The sequence below is a fragment of the Barbus barbus genome, assembly GCF_936440315.1.
Source record: "Barbus barbus genome assembly, chromosome: 10".
In the NCBI taxonomy this organism is placed as follows: domain Eukaryota; kingdom Metazoa; phylum Chordata; class Actinopteri; order Cypriniformes; family Cyprinidae; genus Barbus; species Barbus barbus.
In genome coordinates, this window is record NC_136738.1 from 29379256 (window position 1) to 29392603 (window position 13348).

Consider the following 13348-nt stretch of genomic DNA (forward strand, 5'->3'; position numbering starts at 1 on the left):
TGCAGCAGATTCATAACAGATTCATTCCCAAAGGATAATCATGCATTTTCTTATAGACGGATCCTGTATTTTGAGGAGAGCATGCATTAGTATCTCTCTGTATACATAGATGTGATAGAAGGTTATTATTGGTTTTGCCATTTGATTTAAACTGAATCTTATGGGAGTTTAGGAGTCTAATCTTGAATTTTCTGTTTACATATTTTGGTCATTTCTATGCCCTTGCCAGAAGTCTATAATTTCTATTCAGCAGAGGATTCTGGTGTTCATTCTGGTGGATCCGTCTTTGTGTCTTCATCATTCTTGTGAGGCTAAAGCTCTACTACAATGTTTAGTCTCCAGTGTTTTGTTTACTCCTGATTTTTCCGCACCTCTAACAAACGATTTGTGACATTGTGGCGTTTATGGCTTGCAAACAATGGTTTATCACACATTCAGTAGTCATATTACTTTCCATTAAACTACTTCTCTTTCCATAAAACATATTTAATTATACTAACATATTAAATTATCATGGGAAAACCTGTGTCAAAGAGCTGCAAATGAATGTGAGACTGTGTGAAGTCGCATGTTATCAGGGGACTGTGTTACAAACAGCCGAACTCAGTTCCTGGAGGGCCGCAGCCCTGCGGAGTTTAGTTCCTGCTCCAACACACATACTATGTAGTTTTCAAATAAGACTTTATGACTTGATTAGCTGGATCAGGTGTATTTAATTAGGGTTGCATCTAAACTGTGCGGGGCTGCGGCCCTCCAGGAACTGAGTTTGACAGCCCTGGAGGATTCCTGTTGATAAGTTTAAGGAACCTGCTTTCTTACTTAAATGCATTTGTGCTGCCTTCAGATTTGTATTTTACACGCAGGTATACGGGAATCGCTCTTTGGGGTCGGATCTTTTTAAATGAACTGGTTTGCAAAAGCGGCCTGAACGATTCGTTCAAGAAGTCAAAAACTTGAGTCAAAAACTCGAGACACTGAACAGAGAACTTCATGATTCCTGCAGAAATTTTCTTGTGAGTAGCACAGATATGAAGCGGTCTGGGCTGCCCTCTTGTGGCCATAGGTGGAAATGCCACACGTCCCATTATTATAATAAGTACTTTTCAAAAACGAAAGAAATGAAAATATGAAATATGATGTAAATATAATTAGAATTTGAACATTCTTATAGCATGATCACATACTTCTAAAGATTATTATGAATGTATAATATGCATTTTAATTGTTTGGTAGCCTAGATGAATGTAGGGCAGACTGGAGCTAGGCCTGTATAAAAGCTAGAAGGTGTTGCATTTACATGAATCATTCTCTCTAGCGGTAGTTGTCAGATTTAAGGTTTTTATGAATTATGTCTATGAAACTAGAATTTAATATTTGTATAATAGCTTAGTATTTTAAAAAAATATATATATATATATATTATTATTATTATTTTAAAAAGTGAACACGAGTTGGCCATATAATGAAGTTTTCTTTTTTTTCTTTTTTCCTGTTTCTTTTTTTTTTCAAAATATTTGTATTTTGATGAAAAGCCTATAATAAACTCCTTGGTTTCCAGTGTGACAATGGATCAATCGTTCATAGACAATGTGTTTCTATGCACTTTTCAAATAGCATTTTAAAACATAAAATGTATTAATTTCCATATTTATTGACCATTTATTATTTTACTGTTTATATTTTGATGAAAAGCTTATAATAGGTTGTTTGGTGCCTAGTGTGACAACTTACCCCATTAGATATTACTATTGGGGCATGTTGTCACAAAACATAAAGGAAAATCTAATGTCTTTCTTTTAATATTAGGGTGAAATATGACCTGGACGTGTTCTTGACAGGACCTGTGAAATAACCAGAAACAATATGTATAGAATAAACAAAATAACTTGTACTCATGCATGTGACAACTTCTTCAAATTACAAATTCTTCATGTGGTATGAAATAATTTTTATTGTAAATAAAAAGATGAAAAAAAAATGTCATGTTTAATTCAGTGTTTGTATGGAATTGTTAGTGAAATTTACTAGCAATTTCTGAATGTAAAATGCTTTTAAAGTCAGCCCTACTCTAAATTCTCTTTAGTGTAGTTTGAGAGTACATCCTTGTTTATCCTCTGTGGGAATTTGCAAACAAATGAGATCCGTGCAGGTGTAGACTTAAATCCCCCTGACCAATCACTGTAGAGATCTGAACGCACCAGACAGAGCTGAGTCTATATATAGCTGCTCCCAAACCCCCCTCACACTACCTGCCGCAGGTAAAACAACAGACCCGTATCGCAAGCACGCTCAAAGGCACCTCTAACCGCACCATGTCTTTCAAGAGCCCTTCCAGGAGTTTCTCCAGCTCAAGTCTGTCTGGCAGCATGGGGTCAAGGGGCAGTTTGTTTGGGGCCATTTCCCCAGCCGCTATAGGGAATCTGGCAAACACACTGCGTCCGATCGTGCAGATCAACAGCAGCACTTTTGGCCCAGCTGATGATAAAGAGACCATGAAGGGTCTGAATGACCGTCTGGGGGGGTATCTGTCAAAAGTGCGACTCATGGAGGACTCCAACAATCAACTGGAGGAGCAAATCAAAGAGGCTCTGATGAGGAAAGGAGCTGAGAGCGGCAGAGACTGGAGCGCCTATGAGAAGATTGTTACGGATCTGAAAAACCAGGTGAGCAAATAAAAGGTTAAGTACTCATGCATGCTTTTTTTATTATAAAGTACACACCAAATGTTTGGACACACCTGCTCATTCTATAACTAATTTCCTTATTTTATCTATTTGATCTTCTGAAAAGTTTCCACTCTTTAAATACCAGCTCTGCAACTTCTTTAAATACATGAGATGCCAGTTTATATGTTTATATATAAACTTGTTGATGTCTTTTTTACCTGCTCCAACTCATCTATTAAAAAATAAAAAAAAATCATTAAGATTACATTTTAAGTCTGTTTATGGTTCTGTATGTGATTTCAGATTGTAAAGACAAATGTTCAACAATAACTTGCTTATAATATGTGGCAACCTTTAAAGTTTTAATTAAAATATATTGAATTATTAATTGAATGTGTGAAAAAAAAGCAATTCAATATTTATTTTTCATAATGCATTTTTATTTATTTTAATTTTATTTTAAGACAATGATGTTACAAACCGGTAAGAAAACTATTGAAATACAATTAAGAAATAAAATGGAATAAATATTATTATAAAAAAATAAAAAAAAAAGATTAAGTCACAAAAATTGTACTAGGTATCCGAACTGGTCTATTATGAGTGCTGTAACCCTTTGAAGATACATAAAAAAAATTTTTTTTTAGTTTTAAAGAGATGTAATGATTTAAAAGACAATATGCATTAAAAGTGTGATTTATTTTGCATTTATTAAATCATTTAATTACTTTATATGATTTAGTCTGTTTTCCTTTGTTATTTGTTGAAATGCTGTAATGAGAACCCTAAATGCAAGACAATGCTATGAGTGTTTGTGTTTGTAAATCAACCCCTCAGATCCAGGAAATGACTTTGGACAATGCCAGACTTTTCCTGCAGATAGACAATGCGAGGCTGGCTGCTGATGATTTCAAAGTCAAGTGAGTTATTTGTTTATTTAATTCCTTGATGAAATGTTAAAAACTCTCAAATTAGGAAAACTTCTCACAAAAATAGACTATACAAATATTTCATATTGCGTAAATACAAAGCAGTCACCGAGCTGCAGGGCAGTTTTCTGTAAATACAACACACGCCCTGTAGTCTCTGATGTAAATGAATGCTCACTGAATCGCTCCGGGCAGGTTTGAGTCGGAGCAGGCCATGCGGCAAGGGGTGGAGCAGGATCTGGCACGACTCCGCAAGATGCTGGACGACACTTACATGGGCCGCATGCAGCTGGAGGGCCAGATCGAGTCTATGAGAGAAGAGCTGGCGTTCCTGAAGAAGAGCCATGAGGAGGTACACGCCTTAAACACACCATTCAACACTGATTAAACAGCAACACCTCGAACCTGCAGAAATGCACTCGCTTGATCTGTGTTTGTATGAGACTCACTGTTGGACCACAAACGGCCGTCTAGTCACAAGAAGCAGCAGCAGTTAGTAAGTTAACAGAGCGCAACGAAAGCAAACATCAGTCCTGGAAGTAAAATTTTATTAATTGTACTGTGTGGTACTCTAGAAATCATAAATCAGCATGATTTCACATTTAAGCAAATGAAGTCAACAATTTTGTTTAATTTATTGATATATAATTTTTAATATGATCACATATTAATATTACTTGAATTAATTGAATTGGAAATTGTAAAAAAAAAAATATATATATATATATATTTTAATCAATTTAATTTAATTGAATTTAATTGAATATTGGTTTAATATTAATGAAATATAATTAAATTAATATTAAACTATTTTCATGTTAAAATACATTATGAAAATAATTTCAACAGTAATTAATATTAATTTAATTAAATCAATAGTGTAATTATTTTAAAATAAAATACTTTTTAAAATTATTTACAATAATTTAAATGTTAATTCATTTAAAATTAAAATACTTGAAAAAGTTTATAAAAAAAATTGACTAAATATATTATATTATTATATTATATTTGTTATTTATAAATATTCAATGGTTTCAATGGATAGATGATCCAAGAAATCATTGTTGAAGCTTTATGTGAGGAATGGGCAAAATACTTTCCAAACTAAGGCCTGCTAAAAAAAAAAAAAAAAAAAAAAAAAAAAGTGAGCAGTCACCATAAAATCATTATTTGAGCTACTGTCAATAGATATTCCCACCCAACCTGCCTGGTTTTTCTATGCTTTAGGGCAACCGTTAGACAAACTCATGTTGCCAGATCCTGCCATTATAATCCATATAACTAAATCCATTGATCATTTCATTTCACAGGATGTTGCCAACCTGAAGAATCAGATCAGCGACTGTCAAGTCAATGTGCAAATGGATAATAAAAACGGTGCAGACCTTAATGAGACCATTAGTAACATCCGCACGCAGTACGAGCGAGCCGTGCAGAAGAGTCGCGAGGAAACTGAAGCCTGGCATAAAAACAAAGTCAGTCATATTTTGCATTCTTTTGATTTCTCCTTCTGTTATATATACATTTAGAAATAGAAAAATAGCACATCTTGTATAAAATACATTTAAAAAATCCAACAGCCCATATAATAATTGTGTCTCTTTAAGGATTGAAGGTTAAGCACCATCTTTAATTCTTCTCTCTTTTTAATTTCCATGAGTTATGACCCTATTTTGTACCCTATGGGAAAGTGCCTTTTATTTAGGAGAGCTTTGTGCCCGATTATAAGGCAGCACTATATTGTCATGTGACCTGAATCCCTTGTTCTCTTTGTTCCTCTCTATCCAGTTTGACAACATCGCATCTGAGGTGACTCAGAACACAGAAGCTCTGCAGGCAGGAAAGACAGAGCTGAACGAGCTGCGCAGGCAGAAACAATCTCTAGAAATTGACCTGCAGGCTCTGCACAACATGGTATGGTACACAGATTACACAAATCATCCACTTGACAAATCACTCAGCATTCTACACCGTCAGCACTTTCACCTGGCAGACATGTGCATCGTTTAAAGGATTATGAAATGCGTTTGCACGAAATATTCAATGCCTGTCTCTGTGCATGCATGTCAACTGAATTTACACATTATTCCTGTGCACCCAAGTGTCATTTTAAACCATGGGAAAACGGGCTGTTTTTATATGGCAGTTTGTCAACTTTTTTTTTGCAGAGAAATAATTGCTGAAAGTCAAAAAGTTTGACACACCTACTTATTCTTTATTACTATTTCCCACATTTTAGAATAATATTAGTCATTTATGAATAATATAACTGAAAACAAAAATACTGGAAATAAAAAATATAATAAAAATAAAACTAATAAAATAATATAATACAAATTGAATGAATGAAATATACTAAATGTTATGCTAAATAAATAAATAAGAATTTATTTTTTCCAGATTATTTTTTCTAAAGAATTGAAGTGTTTCCAGATTTTCCTTTATTGTACTTGTCTGCTAAGTGTCTGGCAGATTCAGTTACTCAAACATTTCATGCCTGTCTTACACATTATTCCTGTGCACTCGTGTTTTTATAGTCACGAGAAGCTGTTTTTATATAGTGGTTTGTCGAGATAATTTTTTTGTGCACATTTCTGCACAGAAATAATCACAGAAAGTCAGAAACATACCTACCTATTCTTGATTAGTACTATTTCCTGCATATTAAAATAATAAGACATCTATAAAATAACACAATTAGAAACAAAAAGAATCAATATATAATACATATTATAATATATACATAATAAACATTGGCAAGGATGAGTCTGTCATAAAGCTGTAGTATTATATTCTTATTTTTTTGTATTAAATGTATTAGATTGGATTAATTGTATTTTTAAGATTTTTATTTAATTATTTTTGTTTCGCTAGCACAAACTGTCTTTAATATATCGTGAATGTTTTCAATGTATTCAAGACAAATTTGTTTGGGAAATGAGAGTAATGAAATTAAACAATATAATAAAAATAATACAATATGACACACTTTGTAAAAATGTTTCAAAATAAAAAATTTATATCTGTCCATTTCAAGCATTTACACAGGGCCTTTATTTCAAAACGTTGATCATTCAGATGTGTCCAAACCTTTCTTGTTCTGCTTGGTGCTTTGCAGATTCGATCACTTGAGGATTCGCTGCGTGAAACGGAGGGACGTTACGCTCACGAAGTCAATGGGTACAACTCTCGAATCCTGCAGCTGGAGGGAGAGCTGGGACAGATGCGAGCGCAGTTGGAGCGCCAGGCAGCCGATTACGAGGCCCTGCTCAGCCTCAAAACCAAGCTGGAGGCAGAGATTGCCACCTATCACCGTCTGCTGGAGGGTGTTGTTGACGAAGACAAGGGGGACAAAAACAGGTAAGAGATAATGAGTTTGTGAACAGTGATCAATAAGAATATTCCAGCTCAATGCCAGAATCATCCCTGACACTTAATCGCCTCAAGTCATTAATGAGCTGAATCAGTAGTTTTTCTTTTAGACTGAAGCCAAATCCCTTATAAGCCATTATGAAGAATCAAACTAGGACTGGGCAATCTATCAAAGATTCACAATGTATTCAAGACACTTTTGCTTGTCATATAAAATTACTGGATGAAATTCATGTTGACTTCAAACAATGTAAAAATGCCATAAGGGTTGGTTAGTTTGATTCATTTTGGTGCATCAGATCACGCTGTCCATTTTAAAGGAATAATTCACCCAAAAATGCAAATTTGCAGAGTACTTAGCCTCAGGCCATCCAATGTGTCGATGAGTTTGTTTCTTCATCAGAACAGATTTGGAGAAAGGCAGCATTCCATCAATGGATCCTCTGCAGTGAATGGGTGCCGTCAGAATTTATCAGCCAAACAGCTGATAAAATAATTCACAATACTCTGATTTAATGATTTGTTTCTGAAATCAGAAGTCTAAATTTCTCTGCAAATATTTTAGTAAAACTAAATGTCTTTGTTGTGCTGAACACAAAGAAAGTTTGTAACCAGGCTGTTTTGGAGCACCATAGAAGGACAAAAATACCCCAGAACTGCTCTGTTTCCCACATTCTTCAGAATATCTTCCTTTGTGTTCAGAAGAACAAAGCCATTCATACAGGTTTGGAACTACTTGAGGGTGAGGAAATGATGACAGAATTTTCATTTTTGAGTGAACTGTCCCTTTAAGAACAAATACAAAAAGCATGTTTATGCGTGTTTGTTGCACCATCATGTTGTTCCAATCCAAACCTGTATGCATTTCTTTCTTCTATGGAAAAAAAAAAAAAGATAATATTTTGAAGAATCCTGGTAACCAAACATTTTCGATTCCCATTGACTTCCATTCTATTTTATGCTCTGGAACCGAAACTGTTTGGTTACAAACATTCTTCAAAATCTTCATTTATGTTCCACAGAAGAAAGAAAGTCATACAGGTTTAGAATGTAAATAATGACAGAATTGTCATTTTTGGTGGACTTTCATTTTGGTCAATGATTGCAATGTGCACATGCACAACGTTGCTGTTTCCATACAGCATTTTCCCTTGTGAGCTGCGCATGCAAATCTAGCACAAAGCTTATCCTTCCATGGTGAAGTCACTCTATATTAACAAACACACGGCATAAACTCTTTCCCTACAGGCTTGTGAGAAACATGTCCCAGCAAGCATCTGTCCTTTAAAGTAGACACCACTTAAAGACAATGAGGGGGACGTTTCGGCCCTTATATGCAGAAAAGTGATCACTCAGTGTGGGGTTTTTCAGTCAACGATTTTTAACTTCGATCCACCCCAGTCTTGAACATTTAATTTAGAAGTACCTCCCTTTGTGCCACTCTCTCATGTTTTCTCTTCCCTCCACAGAGAAGAATTTTCTTTAGAGCAGGCGTTGTATGCAGGTGAGTGCCGTGACGTGTAGATTTTAGGCATCGTCAGTGTGAGTTAACAAACACGCTTGCCTAACCCATATCAAGCTTCATATTAATCATCACTCACTGCTCTACTGTCTAACAAAGACAAGTAAACAGTGCTGCCCGAGCCCTCGCTGACCTAATACACTCACATCACTCACACTGTTTATGTTGCTCACTGCTAACCTCATGCAAATATGTTTGAAGACAATAATCTTTACAACTTGTTACAACAAAAGGGTCATTCTGCAAAACAGGTGCCATTTGTGTGCCTTTTTTAGCCACCTCTGTTTTCATTTTTGGCTCTATTAGCCTGTATGCATTTACTGAGGAAAGCAAAATACATATATTATTATTATTATTTTTTAATGTAATGCAAAGCTGGATTTTCAGAATCATTTTAATATGCTGATTTACAAAAAAAACAATTATCCATGTTGAAAAATTCTTAATATTTTTGTGAAAACTGAAACATTTATTTTTCATTATTCAGCATTTAATTGAAATATAAATCAATTTTGATCAATTTATGCATACTTGCCGAATAAAAATATGAATTTCTTAAAAAAAAAAAAAAATGTTTATACATTAGGGTTGACTTTTATGCATTTTTTTTCTAATTATAATTCTAAAAAAATATGACAAGTAAAATTAACAATCAACATCGAATTCTCAAAGAAACACCTTTTAACTTCATGAGCTTATAATGTCAATTGTCAGATTAAACTAAAATTTCACCCTGTTACTGTTCTGAAGACATAATCATATCTCAGAATATATTAAAATTTGTTAATTTAGCTTGAGATGGTGCAATGCAATGTTAACTTTTAAACCCATTTTTGTCTAATGGGATTTTTGAACTGTACAAAAACTTGCAAAATTACTTTCTCAAACTCTAATAGGCACCTGATTCATAGAATGACCCTAGTGATATTTATTAAAATGTTGCTTTCTCAACTAATATATGCATCATGATGAACCTTAAGGATTTGTTTGCTTTTAAGAGCTTCTGGTGTTTTTTTTTTTTTTTTTGGTATGCTACATAAATGTCTTAATAAATTACTAAAGACTGACACTAACCTCCAGCCTACGTTCTGTCTCCAGCTCCTCCTCCTTATTCCGTCGTACTTAAGAAAGCCATCATCATCACACAAGAAATAGTGGACGGAGAAGTGGTCTCTCAGAGGGAACATGAGCAAAATCTTACTAATCACAATGACCTGGAAGTTTCTGAGGAGGATCAGGAGTTGACAGAACAACTGGAGCTGGCAGTGGAAGAGGCAAAAGCAGAGGAACTGGAGTTAATGGTGGAAAAGGTGAAAGCAGAGGAAGAAAAAGTAGGAGAACAACTGGAGTTGGTGGTGGAAAAGGTGAAAGCAGAGGAAGAAAAAGTAGGAGAACAACTGGAGTTGGTGGTGGAAAAGGTGAAAGCAGAGGAAGAAAAAGTAGGAGAACGACTGGAGTTGGTGGTGGAAAAGGTGAAAGCAGAGGAAGAAAAAGTAGGAGAACAACTGGAGTTGGTGGTGGAAAAGGTGAAAGCAGAGGAAGAAAAAGTAGGAGAACAACTGGAGTTGGTGGTGGAAAAGGTGAAAGCAGAGGAAGAAAAAGTAGGAGAACAACTGGAGTTGGTGGTGGAAAAGGTGAAAGCAGAGGAAGAAAAAGTAGGAGAACAACTGGAGTTAACGGTGGAAAAGGTGAAAGCAGAGGAAGAGGAAGTAGCAGAACAACTGGAGCTGTTGGTGGAAAAGGTGAAAGCAGAGGAAGAGTTCACAAAACAACTGCTGTTAACAAAGGAAGACGGGTTAGTGGAGGACAGAGAAGTCACCTGCTGAACACAATGAGGAGGAAGAAGCTTCTCAAGATGTTGTGAAGAAAAAGTGACTTTTTACTTCTATGTCTCATCCTAATCTTACAGCCTCAGTGGTTCTTCTTCTCTGTCTTTGTTTGCTTCTTCTTGCTCAGTTTTTCTTTGTGTTGACCATGACAATTTTATCAATCTCCTATGCCACTATTAAATATGTATGAGCTTCATTTTCTGCTCAGTGTTGTTATTTTCTTATGTAAATTACCAATCTAAGGTTTGGGGTCAGTAATAACCTGTTTTTGAGTAAGTAACAAGGTATGAGAATCTGTGCTGTATTTGTGAATAAGTCACGGCTGAAGGACGTTGTTTGGCACGATGCGAAGCGTGTCCTGCTAAAAATAGTTTCTGCAAGAGAATGTTCCGATGTAACATGCCTCATCTTATGGAACTCAAATAAAAACAGAAAATAGGAACTGTTCATTTTTTTTTTTTTAACACCATATATGATATTTTCTCAGGCACATGTTGCAGCATGAGAAAACACCTGTTTTCTGCTTTTATTTAAAACAGACCGATTTACGGCACAGCGCAAATTTGCAAGCGTCATTACAGTGTAAACTGATGAGCATATGGACACACAGAATCATATCTGAAACAGAAAATGGATAAATACAGTAATATTCTCTCCGCTCCTTGGAAACTGGGGCCTTAATCCACACAGACGTGCTCACACATCAATGTTTCTCCCGCAGGAGAAGAGTTTCTTTGACGGGGAAGGGCATGGTCTCAAAATTAAAGGTGAATGAAGCAATATAATAATAGCAAGACATTTATATTATTACAAAAGATTTATATTTCAAATAAAATATGCTGTTTTTTTTACTTTCTATTCATTAAAGAATCCTTAACAAAAATCAGATTTCCACAAAAATATGAAGCAGCACAATCGTTTTGAAAAAATATTGGTAACCAAACATTTGCCGTTCCCATTGACTTCCATTGTATTTTTTGTGCATAATGGAGGTCAGCTGGAACCGAAACTGCTTGGTTACCAACGTTCTTCAAAATATCTTAATTTATGTTCCACAGAACAAAGAAAGTCAAACAGGTTTGGAATGTAAACCATGACAGAATTGTCATTTGTGGTGTGTTATCCTATTTTGAAATCTCTTTGGTCAATTGCAATGTGCACATCACACGATATTGCTGTTTCCATACAGCATTTTCCCTTGCTGCCCATGCAAATCTAGCATATATGCAACAGCATATGCTCTTGCTCAGGACCAGCTTATAACCAACTCAGGACCATCTTAAACCAGCTCATGAGCAACTAAAGACCAGCTAAAATGCTTCAAAACATACCTAACCAGCATATGCTGGATTTCAACAGGTAAGCTGTGAAGTCACACTAACAAACACATGACGCAAACTCTTTCTCTGCAGGCTTGTGAGAAACATGCCAGCAAGCTTCTGTCTTTTAAAATATAAACCCCACTTAAAGACAGTAAGAGGAACGTTTCCCCCTGTCAGAAAACTGATCACTCAGTGTGGGGTTTTTCAGTAAACAAATCTTAACTTCGATCCACCCCAGTCTTGAACATTTAGTTGCATCCTTTATGAAGTACCTCCCTTTGTGCCACTCTCTCATGTTTTCTCTTCCCTCCACAGAGAAGAATTTTCTTTAGAGCAGGCGTTGTATGCAGGTGAGTGCCGTGACGTGTAGACTTTAGGCATCGTCAGTGTGAGTTAACAAACACGCTTGCCTAACCCATATCAAGCTTGTCTTCATACTAATCATCACTCACTGCTCTACTGTCTAACAAAGACAAGTAAACAGTGCTGCCAGAGCACTCGCTGGCCTAATACACTCACACTGCTTATGTTGCTCACTGCTAACCTCATGCAAATATGTTTGAAGACAATCATCTTTACAACTTGTCGTTCTGAATATTCGTACAGAATTACAACTTGTAGTAATTCACTGTGCATCAAGCTCCGGCGGCCATGGAACTGGTCACACCATGGTTTCCAGCAGCAAATTTGGTGGTCACAAGTCCAGTGTTTCTCATGCCTGAGCCTCGTGCCATCATGGACGCCATGCATCCATCATCATTGCACCTTAAGATAACAAGTCAGTTTTTTTTAGACTGGCTTCCAGTTTCGCGAATCCACACTGTAAAAAAAAGATGTTTCAAAAAGTTTTCAACTTAAAATTAGTTGCTATTAGTTTAGTCAACTTTAAATTTTAAGATACTCAATGTTAATTCAAGGGACAACTGGAATATTTTAGTTGACTAAACTAAACATTTTAAGTCAGCGGGGTAACAAATTATTTTAAGATGACTGTTATCGGATCAACATCTGCAGGTGAAATAGGGATTCTCTATCGCACGCTCGATTTACTGTAAATTGTTTAATTCACAGGCATCAGGAGCCGCTATCATATGCAGGAGAGGTGGGATGTCTGTAAATGTCTTAATGAATTGCTAAAGACTGACTCTAACCTCCAGCTTTCTGTCTCCACCTTCCATCGGCTTCAAGAAAGCCATCATCACGCAAGAAATAGTGGAGGGAGAAGAGGTCTCAGAGTGAACTTGAGCAAATTTCCTACTAATCACAGCAGCCACATTTTTGGGGACTCGGAGGAAGAGGAGTTAACAGAACAAATGGAGCTAGCAATGGAAAAGTGGAAAGATGAGCAAGAAGAGTTGGCAGAACAAATGGGGTTAGAAATGGAGTTAGCGATGGAAAAAGCAAAAGAAGAACAAGAGAAGTGGGGACCACAAATGGAGTTAGCAATGGAAAAGTGGAAAGATGAGCAAGACGAGTTGGCAGAACAACTGGAGTTAGAGGTGGAAAGGGCATTCGCAAAATAAGAGGAGTTAGCAGAACAACCAATGTAGAGGAAGAGGAGTTGGTGGAGGAAACAGAAGTAACCTGCTGAACACGATGCTGCAGAGGCTTCTCAAGATGATATGTGGGAGAACGAGTGACTTTCTATTGCCTCATCCTAATCAGCATTAGTGGTTCTTTACCTCTGTCTTTCCTTCTTATAGCT

General features: G+C 36.0%; 1 protein-coding gene across 2 annotated transcripts; it reads left to right on the plus strand.

The window, feature by feature from the left end:
- Positions 1-2248: 2248 nt before the first annotated feature.
- On the plus strand, positions 2249-10768 carry LOC306875980 (keratin, type I cytoskeletal 18-like). 2 transcript variants are annotated; one of them, XM_079426851.1, is made up of 9 exons: positions 2254-2663; positions 3504-3586; positions 3791-3947; positions 4909-5073; positions 5387-5512; positions 6717-6958; positions 8440-8474; positions 9591-9802; positions 9857-10735. In XM_079426851.1, exons 1-9 carry the CDS (start codon positions 2313-2315, stop codon positions 10316-10318), a joined length of 1833 nt encoding a protein of 610 aa, XP_079282977.1. In that variant the 5' UTR covers positions 2254-2312; the 3' UTR covers positions 10319-10735. The 2 variants fall into 2 exon arrangements, with proteins under 2 accessions (XP_079282976.1, XP_079282977.1); XM_079426850.1 differs by having other exon boundaries at positions 2249-2663; positions 9591-10768.
- Positions 10769-13348: the final 2580 nt, after the last annotated feature.